This window comes from Choloepus didactylus, chromosome 16 (assembly GCF_015220235.1).
Source record: "Choloepus didactylus isolate mChoDid1 chromosome 16, mChoDid1.pri, whole genome shotgun sequence".
In the NCBI taxonomy this organism is placed as follows: Eukaryota; Metazoa; Chordata; class Mammalia; order Pilosa; family Megalonychidae; genus Choloepus; species Choloepus didactylus.
Genome location: NC_051322.1, coordinates 43,719,236 through 43,732,726, shown reverse-complemented (window position 1 = coordinate 43,732,726; position 13,491 = coordinate 43,719,236). Strand labels below are relative to the sequence as shown.

The following is a 13,491-nucleotide window of genomic DNA, read 5'->3' as shown; positions in this document are numbered from 1 at the left end:
CCCATCACCAGTGCCTTCGTCCCAGCCTTCACCATCTCTCATCATTTCAGTAGCTTCTAATATGCCTCAATTCTTTGAGGCTCTTCTCAGCATCCCCACCAAAAGAAAGTTGTAAAAGCAAATCTGATCGTATCTATATTCTGTTTTTAAAATCCTCTAGTGGCTCTCCAAAATCCTCAACACAAAGTTTAAGTCTTGTATAGCATTCAAGACCCCTCGTTATCCAGTACAACCAGTCTTTTACCCACACAGCTGTCCCTTCCCCCCATATTATGCTCACTCAGCACCAAACCACAATACCTGAAATGTGCTGTGCTGTCCCGGGCAGGCCTCTGTGCCTTGCCCCCCACCATGCCCTGTGCTTGGAGCACCCTCTGCCCTTGGGTGTCCATTGGACTCTTACCCATCTAGTTGAAGCATCTCCTTTACTCTGAAGTCTCCTTTGGGTTCTCTGTTGTGTTTGTCTTACATCTTGTGCAGACCTGGGACTCAGGGCTTATCGCATCGTATATGTGATCAGCGGTTCCCCTGATCATCTGCATTTTCCTCAGGGAACCCAAGGCCCCTGCCTGTGTTCACCTTTATTGTCTTCCAGGGCTTGGAGCGGAATAGACATTCAGTAAATGTTCTGTGAGTGACAGAATGAACAAATGAATGAACAAACATGATAAAAGAAAGCACACACGTTACCCTACAGAGACAGCTGTTTCCCCTGTACTCACTGAGAAATTGATTGCATGGACCATGAATGGAGGGGCTGGTTTTTCCACTATCCAGGCCCCTTTATAAAGACTGAAGATATGATGGTGGTCTACTGTAAAGAGGGAACTTGTGCAGAGAGAAAATATATCTGGGTCATTTCACTTGATTTACTTGCGAGGTATTACTATTTTAGACTGTTGATTTCACTGCTAATGTATCCGGATTTTCCAAAATAGCAGTTTTTGTTTTCATGTCATTGATGTTTCTGTCTGTGACTCAATAAGAGCTAGAGGTGCTGTTTAGATGTGCTGCCAGTTTGGAATTAGACGGTGTCTTAGTCCTTGTGGAGAGACTTGTTTTCCTATTTGCTCTTGCGAGAAAGTAGTGTCTGGTTAACCCTGGGCATGGAAGGACAAGTGAGGTTTGGAGTCAGTCTTGTTTGATTCTGAGTCAAAACAACCTGTCTACTCTCACTTTAGAAGAGGTATTTAAACAAGCCTAGAGGAAGCCTTCATATCCTGGGGTTGATGTTTAGGGTCATATGGTTTGGGTTCAAGAGATAGTGAATTATGTGATAATCTTAAATTACTTTTTATTTCCTGATATAGTATTAAATAGAATTTATATGTTGATGGATATTACAATAACTGGACCTGAAATCAGGTTGTTCTTTTTTGTCCTAAATGATACTACAATGGATTGTATCACATACCTGTTTAACCGAATGAACTCGATCAGAAGCATGCTCAGGGGGTGGGGGTGCATAAATGTGGGGACGGTGGGAAGTGAAAATTACAATTTAGTACTGGTAATCCCACCTAACATTCAACTCATGTGCTTGTCCCGAGTGAGTGTGCGATTGAAGGGCATGGCGGCACATGGCTCTGGGTTGTTTTTTTGGTTTTTTGTTTTTTGTTGTTTGTTGTTTGTTTTTATTCCTTGAGCCATTCCTGATTCCCATGTGCCTCTTGTGATGTGACTAATGTGCTGTATCAAATATTATTTTAGAGTTTATGGATTTGCATTTGGGGTATCATGGCCCAAGAATACAGTCCAGTGCTTCTTATAGCGCTCCACTGAAACTAAACAAAAACCTTGGCTGGTAGTGGAGGGTAGGTGTGGTATCTGTCAAGTGGCACCTTGTATGGGGATGTTTGAAGGTGATTTTGACCTTGTGTGGTTTTTATCTTCAGAGATGGTTTAGACCCCAACCTGTTTGGAAAATCGAGCTCTGAGATTTGAGGACAAAGCTAGGCTAAATTTTGAAGGCAGACAAATTAGACTGAAGAGTCAGTGTTTTGTGGGTGTTAAAGTATTTCATTTGTAAAGGTTTGAGTAGCCCATCCTAATGAAACTATTCCTATAGACCAGAGATTCTCATCTGGGGGATGTTTGGCCAAGTCTGAAGGCATTTTGGGTTGTCACAGTAGGAGGTGGGGTGGAGAAGAAGAAAGGGGGGCTCCTAACATCTGGTGGGTAAAGGCCCCTGATGCTCACAACATCCTACAATGCACAGGACAGCCCCCCACAAAAAAGAATTATCTAGTCTAAAGTATCCACAGTGCTGAGGCTGAGAAACCCTACTCTAGAGTGAATCTGCATGAACAGCTTAGCAACAGCTGGCCTAACACCAAAGTCAAAGTCTAAAGAATTTTCAAAGTTGTGAGTTTTTACCCCTGGGACCTTTTCCATATTTATGTGATTAAAGCTCAAGTTTAGAGTAGATGGTGTTAATTATTAGCTGTGAACTGGAGAGGTCCCTGGAAGCTACACAGTTTGGAGCAACTATTATAGAACTGGCTGGCCCAGCCCCTGGTTTCATGAGCCCTGCCAGAAAGCCAAGTCCTGGCCAAGTCATCGAGACACCATGACTGAATGAAATCAGTTGAAGCCACCCAAAGACTGAGTGAGTTCAGATATTTCTACCAGCAGTTTATCTCTTCAAAGAAAGATTGCATGCTAAGAGATTCCAGTTGGGCACTCTGGACTCAGCTGTCAGGGACGTTGGTGAAAGCAGCATTGGAAAGTTCTTGCCCACTGTATGCTTTTTAAAAGGGGGAGAGGCGGGGGCATGATTATATACTTCCTTTTTGTGGCTTAAGTCACCTGCTACACAGTGTAATGTCATGGTTAATAGCCCAAGCTTTTCAGTTAGGCTGATCTAGGTTCAAATCCAGCCCTGTTAGCCTCAGGTCTGTTTATCAACGAGGTCCTGTTGGAAGCAGATGGTGCATGCCAAGAGGGTGACCGAAGGCCTTTGGTGAAGGGACTATTTGCAGAAGGAAGGGGAAGGAGAGCGGGATCATCCAAGGGTGGTGACATACCCAGGGACTAGCAGCGGTGGAAGCTGTAGATACTGTTCCCACCTCTAGGCCTGAAGGTGCTTGGGGAATGGCTGGGATTTGTTGAGTGGTATAGTGTGAGAAGGGACCAGGTGACAGAAGCGGTGGCTGACAACTTTTGCCCACCGGTGGCTCTGCATGAAGGGAGCAGGGCCATGTGTCCTCCAGCCTCTCCCTCTCTCCTCCTTCCAGTCTTTGCTGGTGCCTCCTAGGGGCTGAACCCATCTGAAAGTCTGAGGGGGAAGCAAACACAGGAGCTGCTCTCAGTAGAGGTCAGCCTCCCCGAGCACAGAGCAGTACAGAGAATGGCTCTGGGGGAGCAGTCCCAGAGGATCCAGGCTGCTGTGTAGCCCTGGGCAAGTTACTTAACCTGTCTGAACATGTTTCCTCATTTCTCATGTGAGAACCTTAAAGTCAGTAAAGACTTCACATTGTTGCTTTGAGAATTAAGTAGTGCGATATGTATGTGGTTCTTAGTATCCATCAGTGTAGACAGCATACACAATCATTTTTAGTTTTCCTTTACTTAGGGACCAAGCAGGGCCTGATGTCTAGCGAGGTTTTCGGGACCAGATGAGGAGTTGGTGCTGGGCTTTTGGAAGGACCCAGAGAGCCGGACAGCATGAGTGAATGTCTGCCTAGCTGAGGAGGAGCCAGGGGCAGGCTGGCTGGAACCTGCCAGCCCTGCTTTCCCCTCATCGCCCTCCCAGCTTGGCAGTCTGCATGAGGAAAGCACCAGTCACATTCTGTCTCTGATGAGGTAGCCTTTGACAGTCTCTCAACAAAACATCTAGGTTTTCCTCTTTCCCTGTGGTTCTTGTGTTGCTGGGTTCCTGTGCAATTTCCTCACCTCTCACCCCTAGCCCACACCATAATGTCTGTTTCTTTTGGATAAGGAATTCCTTGTTTCTTCCTTTAAGAATGCTGTGGACCTCCTCTTTCTATTATTTCTCCATATATTGCATAGATTGTCTATTACTGTATTCTTTTATGCAGTTTAATTTTTTTCCTTCTTCTTTATACTCCCCCCACCCCAACCTTAAAATTTAGTGTAAAGCCCTCTTAATCAGGTCAGTGTAGGTTGTAGCCAAATGTATTTTTCTGGCCTTTGCTAAGTACATTCTGACTATGCCAAGATCCCCTCAATCTGCTCTCTCAGGATGCGTTCCAGGAAGACAGATCCCTGTTTTGGATGCCTTCTGTGTTGCCAGGAATTCCTTGCCCTGTCCTTCTTTCACTCCCAAACTCGTGCCCACCCCAGGGAGAAAGGCTGCCTGGGCACCTGGCTCAGGTCCTCCTGGCAGTTCCCACTCTCCTTTGTGCAGCCCCAGAGATGCAGTGGATGCTCTGTCCCCTTGTCCATCTAAGGTCGTTGGCAGGCATGGGTGGTCATGGGCAAGTGTGGGAGACCTGGCCGGCCTGATGTGCAGGGCTGAGTTTATCCTAGTCACTCCTGAGCCTACCTTGCAGGACTGTGCTGGGGGTCCGTGTGGGCCTGTGCTTGGAGCAGACCCCTGCCTCCCTGCTTGGCAACCCTGGCACAGGCTCTGGTGCCTGGGATTTCCAAGGGCTGTAACCCGACCTTCCTCACTGTGAGGTCGTGAGGATCCGATTAGACACTCGTGATGCGCTCAGTAAAAGTGCCTCAAAGACAGCCAGCAGCCCCGTGGACCCCTCGTCCCTGCAAATGCTAGCCAGGTTGATATCTGGAATGGAAAAATTCTCCCCACTTCCAGAATCTCAGTCCCTTACCCATGCGTTGCTCCCGGGCTGTTATGCCTTCAGTCTTCCTCTTCGTTCTCTTGAGCTCCATTGATTGGTACCTACTCTTCCTCTCCAAGCCCTTGGTCTGCAGGGTTTGCTCCCTGCACTTTTTCTTCCACACTGACTAGCAGCCTCGTCCCATAGCTCACAGCCAGCCTAAGCTCTTCCCAGCAGGAAACACGGTTTGCCTGTGATGCAGGTGGAGTCAGGGTCACTGCAGACAAAATGAAGTGGGTGCCATCTCCACCAAACGCAGCCCTCACTGACCTCAGGGTGAATGCTGGGTCTGATCTCCACTTACAGGCCCTCTCCCCTGACCCTGGCAGCAACCCTGGCTCCCTGAGCTCCTGCCACGCTGACGTCTTCCAGTTCCTCAGCGTACCGTGTGTTCCAGGTCTCTGCCCAGAATGTTCTCACGGACACTCTTTCCCCTTTCAACTCCTTTGCAACCTTAGTCCTTCTGCTTAAATGCTGGTTTGGCACAGAAACGTCACTTCCCAGGCCTTGCAAAGGACGCTTGCTGTGCCCTCCCAGGGAGCCCTGCTTTTGATGGTAGAGCACCCCACCCATTTACAAGCCCTTGGGTGGTGTTACTGTTAAGGTGTCGGTGGGAGGCTGCAGGGTGGGAATTCCTGTGTCCCCCGTGGGGGGGTTCATCCACCTGCAATGTTCAGAGGCCTCATCGTGACATTTTAGAATCCCTTTTCCCTGCTGCTCTGTAACTTCCATGATGACACATACTGGATCTGTCGCACGTTCCCTGTTTCTTGTCACTGTCACTGTGTCTCTCACCCCTGACATGACAGTATCAGACTAAGGGAAGGCTCATTAACTACTGGCACCAGCACCAGTGGGAAGCTATAAACACGGTCGTCATTCTCCTCGGTGCTGACAAATATCTCGGCTCCCTGTAGGACTTTTCCTGCAGACATGCATGCTTCCTCCTGTTTCTTGCTAACTGAGCAAGAGTAGATGATTATTTGTTCCAGTCTGCCCTTAGGGCAGCAGGCCTGGCTCAGGGCAGTGACTCATAGGAAGGATTGTATGTGTGTGGAGGGGGTATAGGCCAGGGGGCTCCTGATGAGACAGCATGGGAAAGAGGGGGAAGGTACATTCAGACACTGCACGTGGTGTCTCAGGGCCCTCCAGTGTCAACAGGAACTTTGTGAGCAGTTGTTAGCCCCGGGACCATGTGGGGGCCTTAACGACACAAGAGGAAGGCAAGGCCTGGGTCCTCAGAGAACCTTCCCTCTTGTCGTCCTGTGTTGATTGACATGGCGCTGGGCTCTGGGGTCCTGCAGTCCTTGCTCCACTCCATGCCATCCCTGTCTCCTGTTGCGCGGTGCCCTGGCCTGGGTAGCTGCCCCCTGTCAGCTGCTGTGGGTTGTGCCCCGAGGCCCGAGCCAGGTGGTGAGCAGCTCAGGGCTGGACTGCCCCGTACAGTGATGAACCCAGGAGCCAGGAGGAGGCACCTTTGCTCTCGTCTGTTACCTTCACGCTCAGTCTGTGGTTGCTTTGTTTGATTTGCATGTGGATGTTATTTAGTTTGTTCATCATCTGGACAGTCTCACACACCACAGATGTGCATTCAGACCCTGTTGACATTGAGTCACCTGTTCTGGTCAGGAGGTAGTTTTGGAGATGACTGGCTCCCCAGCAGAAATGAAAAAAAGAAACCACCCCAGTGTTTTGATTCCATCATGTTAGGACCTAACATACTGGGACGAAGTTGCACTGTTTATTCCTGGGAGCGTGCGGCTTTTCCAGAACTTGCATTTCCACACCTGTCCAGGCCACCGCTGGCTAATCAGGGAGCCAGAGTCACTGCTCGAGCAGAGCTGTGTATGTTGAGGAGAATGAAACAAAACCAAGGAGTAGGTATTTATAAATATTTAAGGCTGAAGTGAAACAACCATCAATTCATGGATCCCACTTCCTTTGCTTGCCCAGTCTCCTCTGGGGACCTGAATAGACACAAGCTTATGGCAACCACCCAACCCCACCTCCTGCCAGTGATAAAGCCAGAGGAGGCACCATCGCCAGTATTCACCATATGCTCGTCAATTAAAACTTAAATGCATGCCACATGTGAGGCTGTTGGGAACACATTTTCATTTTGATGTGGCTATTCTGAAGTAAATGTGTGCAAAAACATATGCTTTCTGTCAACCAAATGGATGACACTGCCATTGCTAAACTATGCTTTGGCCATGCCTGTAAAACTAACGGGGGGTTTGTATCTCTCTGCTAAATACTCTAATATCAGATGAAAAAGAAATTACCATAAAAATTCCTTCATCACCAAAGAGAATTCTTCTGAAAGGCATGTTCACTCTCCCTTTACCCAGCCCAGTTTTGCTTTTAAGAAATGTGTGTGCCCCCTCGCCCCCATTCTTAGGTGGGTACCCAGTTGTGTGTCCTTGGGCTTTCTTGGTACTGCCAGTGCCTCTCTGCCTGGAAACTTTGTCCTCATACCGCCGCTTGTTAAAACCTTCCTCCTGGAGGATGCAGGGCAGGGACAGCCCTGGACAGCAGCAGCCTTTGCTGCTCCCCACTGCCTCCCCTGCCCGCCCCCCAGGGTGCAGGTTTCTGTATAGGCCGAGAGTCCCCAGCAGGAGATGCAGAGCACGTCACCAAGCTGCAGCTTCAGAAGCTGCCCAGGCTGAAGGAAGGGAGGGGCCCTCACTCCAGGCCCAATGCCTACCTGAAGGGCACTTGGGGGATTCCCGTGGAGGAGTATCTCTACCCTGTCATGTCTGGAAGTTGCCCAAGAACATAAGGGAATTTGGGTGTTTCCTCCCCACCACTGCCTCCTTCCTCCTCAGCTCCCTGGCTCATTCTCAGAGGAAGGCAGCCTGGGAGCAGCCGGGGTGAGGGGCAAGTGAGTTCTGACAAAATCATTTCTTACTGGGAAGCTGAGAGCAGTGAGGCCTGAGCCTTCCTCCCCAGTAGCAATGTGCGGGACTGTCATGCTGGGGGCACATGCTGCACACCCTGTTGCCAGCTGTCCCTGCATGTCTGAGCTGGCAGGATACCTGTACCTGCACACAGGGAGAGACCCCCTAGGCAGTGTGTCCCCGTGGGGTCTGGGCAGGGCCCTTCCAGTCCTGGCCCAGGCAGATCCGGCATGAATTCTCTGCCACTCCAGCAGTGTCACTCGGGGGCTGCCCTGCCAGGGTTCCTCAACGTGTGGCTTTGGCCCAGCCCCGTTCCCTCTCAGGAGCGACTCCATCCTCCTCTGGCCTTCACAGGTGGCAGTTGGCTGAGCAGTTTTTTATTCTCCATCATCATGCCGCCCATCCCTGTGAAGTGCCAGCTCACGGTTCAGAGTTTTGCTCAGCAGAAACAGGCACAAGCCAGCCTGTGCCATTTGCCTGCTCCCTGAGGATCACGCAGGTGAGAGCAGAAGCTTTTCATCTTGGTCCAGCCATCAAATCTTCACCCGTTATAGATTTTCACATAGTTCTGTGCCCATGAGTCATTCTTCTAAATAGCTTTCAAAATTATGGATTAACTTCATATTATGAGCAGACATAATTCAGGCAAACAGTGATGGGCCTCATTGGTTAGTCACTGATTTCAGAAAATATTAAGCTGCTACTTGCTTGTCAGCCTGATTCACTGTGGATTCTTTTTCTCTTTTCTTGAAGAGGCAAAAGGATCATGTATTAGTTTTTACTGCTGCCTAATAAGTTGCCACAAACTTAGTGATTTAAAACCACTTGAATTTATTATTGCACAATTTCTGTAGGTCAGAGGTCCAGCATGGCTCACTGGGTTCTCTGCTCTGGGTATCACAAGACCGAAATCAGGGTTTGGGCTGGCTGGGCCCTTGTCAAAAGTATCTGGGAAGATTCCTCCTGATTCATTCGGATTGTTGGCAGAATACAGTTCCTTGCATTTTTAAGACCAAGGTCACTGTTTCTTTGCTGGCTGTTGGCCAGGGGTCAGTCTCAGCTTCTAGAGGCCACCTGCATTTCTCATCACGTCACTTCCTCCATTTTCAATGTCAGCAAAGGTGTGCTGAGTCCTTCTTGAGCTCCTAATCTCTCTATTTCCTCAGGAAATCTCTGCTTTTAAAATGCTCACCTGATTTGGGTTAGGCTTACCTGGATCATCTCCATATTTTAAGGTCAACTTATTTGGGACTTTAATTTCATCTGCAAAAATCCCTTCATAAGGTTGCCTGGATTAGTGTTTAATTGAATAACCATGAACAGGAATTAGAGGGCCATCTTTCAAATTCTGCCTGCCACTGGTCAGCACAGGATAATCAACCTTGCATCCACTTCACACTTCCAAGAAATCACTGCTGTGAATTTTCTCTCCATTGCTGTCTCCACCAGCAAGTGTCCAGGAGCCTGAGCTTGAACCAGAGGCAGAACCGGACCTGGAGGCAGAGGTGGGGCAGGTTGCCGATGAGGCCAGCCGGGAGATAGCCCCTGCCCAGGTGGGAGCGGAGAGCGAGGCAGAGCGGGCACCGGAACAAGAGCCGGAAGAGAGAGCCTCCCTCAGCGAGAAAGAGAGGCAGAACGAGGAGGTGAACGAGAGGGACACCTGCTCCGCCTCCAGCATCTCGTCTTCCAGCAGCACGTTGGAGAGGGAGGAGAAGGAGGACAAGCTCTCCAGGGACAGGGGAACTGGTAAATAAAGCTCCCTTTCTCAGTAAACACACCCCAAGGAACCCGGGGGAAGGGACTTGCTTGGCTACAGATCCTGCCCCCAAGCTGGCCTGGAGGTGGCCTGCTGGGTCAGCTCAGCCTCACGGGGCTGTCACTGGTGTCTGGCAGTGATGAACGGGCCTCGTGGTCAGCCAGCCTGCAGCTTTCCACCCTCAGAAAGGCAGCCCAAGCCTTCTGCCAGGCTGCCGCCCGCGATCATCACCTCCGCAGGTAGGGAAGGTGCCCCGAGGACAAGGTGTCACCTGAGTAGTCCTGAGCCGGGAGCTTCTATTTCCCTCTTATTGTTTGTTACTAGGAAGTGTAGCTTTTCTCAGTTTCTGGTTTGGAGACAAGTCATATAATCATCTATCCCCTTAAGATATTTTTTTGATGAAGCATTTTAAACCATCATGACTCAACATTTCAGCCCAGATCAGATCTTTTAATGAATTGAATGAACACTTCCCCAGAGTTTCAGATCTCAGTGTGCTGAAGTCAATTTGACGTTCTGTTCTAGAATAGATATAATTTAAATAATTTTCTACAATATACTCAAGCCCACTCATTTCTTTACTATAAAGTACATGCTTTCCTTATGGAATTTTATCTGTTAGTTTATACCATGATATTCATTTAATTCACCTGTAGAAGATCGGGAACCAAATGGGAATATTAGATTATAGGTTTGGCCAGAAGGGACCCCACCAGGGACCTGGATGGGTGCTACAGAGGCTTTGAGGAATTTTAAATGATGCATATAATCTACAATACCACCAGGTTGGAATGTTCACACTGAAAATTTGTATATTCCTTTGGTTGAAGCTGTATGTGTTAAGTGGTCTTACATAAATTGTTAAATACTTAATTTCTTTCAAAATCAGATTACACTTAGTCTCCCAAATTTTACTTATTCACATTTAATGTAATTATGGTCACGGTACAGGGTGTACTGTATGACTTTTTGATCAGTTTAGCCTTGAATCATGTTTAATTTATTGTGAAAAGCTTTAAGAATTAGGTTAGCAGTCTTAAAATATATCAAGATGGATTAGTAAAAATAAACCAGGGTACTGAACTTTCTTCGGTCAGATTGTCCAGTATTCTTCCAAAGAAGGAAAATTTTCTGAAAGCAAAGACTTTGCTCCCAGTCAAGAAGCTTTGACTTTTCACCAAGTAGATAGGGGTGTACAAGTAGATAGACTCAGGAATGAGGGCTTTGCAGTTTTCTGTTTCACTCTGGTGCTGGTGAGAGATTTGGTCATGTTTATTTGCTGTAGCTTATTGGTTCCTTAAAAGTCCCACTGCTTACAGGCGTTGTCAGCAGCTGTGGAGTCTGGGCAAGTCTTTGATAGTTTTTGCTTTTCAGAATATTCTCAATTAAACCACAAAGGAACCTTACAGGCAATGAAAATTGTTCCCAATCTTGTTTCTAATGATTGCGTCTACTACTCAAAATGAATTTGTAGGATTTGAAAAAGACTCAACTTAGTCCAATGGTGTAGTTATATTTTCCTTTGTTTTATGGTTTTTCCTCTCTGTGGCATTAGTGTGAGACAGTATCATACCATCCATCACACTTTGTATAATTACTCATATAATTGTTCTGTAGCTCCACTTGAATGTAAGCTTTGTGATAACAGGAATATCTGTCTTGTTCCTCATGAGTCCCCAGTTTCTAGCTGTGTACCAAGAACATATGTACTTAGATAGGTTCTCAGGAAATGGTTGGTGAATAAATGAATGAAGGAAGAGAGTTCTGGCCCAGGTGGGGGAGTCCCCTTCCTCCCAGCTCTCCCTCTTACAAGTAAAATACCCTGGACAAAATAGAAGAATGAAACATAGGAAGGCTCTGAATGGTGGAAAGAAGGTAGCAGACTGCCTAGGCTCCTTGGAACTTCAGAAATAACATAGCAATGAGTTCCCTGGATTTCCTTATCGCCTCCCATATATCCCAGATAGACACCAGAGAAGCCTCTAACTTAGAACTGCCACCAAGTACAGGCAAAAAGGCTCCATGAAATGCGTGTTCCTCCTAGCAAAGGACTGGAAAAAGGGTAGCCTATCAGAACCCTACCCTAGCTAAAATACCACTGGAAAAGGTCCCCCATCCCCACTGGTTCCAGCATAGTCAAGGAAGGAGCTGATCTTCCATGCCCCCATCCTGAGGAAGCAGGAACAGCAGTGTTCCTGAGGAAGCAGGAATACCAGTGGGGCTAATCAGGGAGCCAGTCTTCTATCCCTTGCCTGGCAGAAGCTGGCAGTGCGCTGATTCCTCTAGTGGGGTGATGCAGGAAACTTAGCTTCCATTTCCTGCTGATGTGTTGGTGGGATTTGGTCGGGATCTGCACCTTCACTCCCTGCAGCAGCAATGAGCCTTAACAAAGCAGTAGGAGGAGGGTTAGTGAGCACTGTGTTCTCTCCCCACTCCCTGATGCCAGTGGAGCCAGGAGGATGCTAAGCCTCCGTACCCACCCAGCGTCACCAACGTGGAATGGGCAGTGGGAGAAATTCTAGTTAGCTCTCTGCTCTCCCCCAGAGTCAGTGACAACGAGCAAGGAGCTGAGCCTTCACCTCTGCTCAGAGGCAATGAGGTGGTATGAATTGGTGTCTGCTTTCTCCAGGAAGATGTCAGTAGGGTTATATGGGAAGCTGAACTTCCACCCTACCCATCTGTAGTGAGGCTGAATCAGCACTCTCGCTGGGGTGGTGACAGCAGGACCTGGCAGGGAGCTGACATCCATCCCCACCCAGACTCTACCAGCTAAAAGAGAGGATTAAATATCCAGAGTGTCACAAATTATACCCAAAGTGTCCAGGATTCAAGAAAAAATCACTCATCATACCAAGAACTAAGACAACTTGAATGAGGAAAGACGACAGACACCAACACTGATATGAGTCTATGTTAGAATTATATAACAAGGATTTTAACACTGTTATTAAAAAAAAAAAAAAAAAAGTTTCAACGAGTAGGTACAAACACCCAGGAGAAACACCTAGCAAAGAAATAGAAGATATAAAAAAGAACCAAATGGAAATTATAGAACTGAAAAAATACAAATAACTGAAATAAAATTCAGTTACTGGATGGGCCGAATGACAGATTGGAGACAACAAACGAAATAACTGGTGAACTTGAAAACATGACTATAAAAATTACCAAATCTGAATAGCAGAAAAAAATAGCATGAAGAAGGAATAAACAGAGCCTCAGAGACATATGAGACTATAGCAAAAGATCTAACATCAGTTTCATTAGAGTCTCAGAAGGAGGGGAGAAAAAGGGCAGTGTTAAAGATATTTGAAGAAATAATAGCTTAAAATTTCCCAAATTTGGCAAGAAGCATAAACCTACAGATTTAAGATGCTAAGGAAACCCTAAACAGGATAAACTCAAAGAAATCTACACCAAGCACATGATTATCAAATACCTGAAATCTGAAGACAAAAGAAAATATCCTGAAAGACGCTAGAGAGAAAAAGCATATTTCCTGTAGAGGAACACTAATTCAAATGACAGCAAATTTCTCATCTGAAACCATGGAAACCAGAAGGAATGGGCACAATGTTTTTTAATGAAAAGAAAAAGAACTGCCAACCACGAATTATATATCCAGCAAAAGTATCCTTAGGAATGAAAAAGAAATAAAGATATTCTTGGATGAAATAAATTAAGATGATTTGTCTCTAGAAGACCCACCCATAAATAGGGTAAAGGAAGTTCTCCAAAGAAAAGTGAAATAACAGAAGAAGGCTTGCAATTTCAGAAAGGAAAGGAAAATAGAATGGGTAAAAATAGGAGTAAATAGACTTTCTTTCCACTCATGAATTTTTAAAATCATATTTGATGGTTGAAGCAAAAAATTGTAAGACTATTTAATGTGGTGTTCAATGCATGTAGAGAAAATACCAGACAATTATATTTTAAAAAGTAGGGAGGGTAAAGGAATTTAAATGCAAGTAATGTTTCCATACTTCACTCAGATTGGTAAACATCAATACCAATATAAATAAATCAAAAC

General features: G+C 46.7%; 1 protein-coding gene across 3 annotated transcripts in view; it reads left to right on the top strand.

Moving 5' to 3' along the window:
• FHOD3 (formin homology 2 domain containing 3) overlaps positions 1-13,491 on the top strand; it is a 509,790-nt gene that overhangs the window by 433,268 nt on the left and 63,031 nt on the right. For all 3 annotated transcript variants that reach the window (XM_037806361.1, XM_037806363.1, XM_037806362.1), the window contains one exon: positions 9,155-9,451. In XM_037806361.1, coding sequence (XP_037662289.1) covers positions 9,155-9,451 — 297 coding nt within the window. The remainder of the gene's footprint in view (positions 1-9,154; positions 9,452-13,491) is intronic.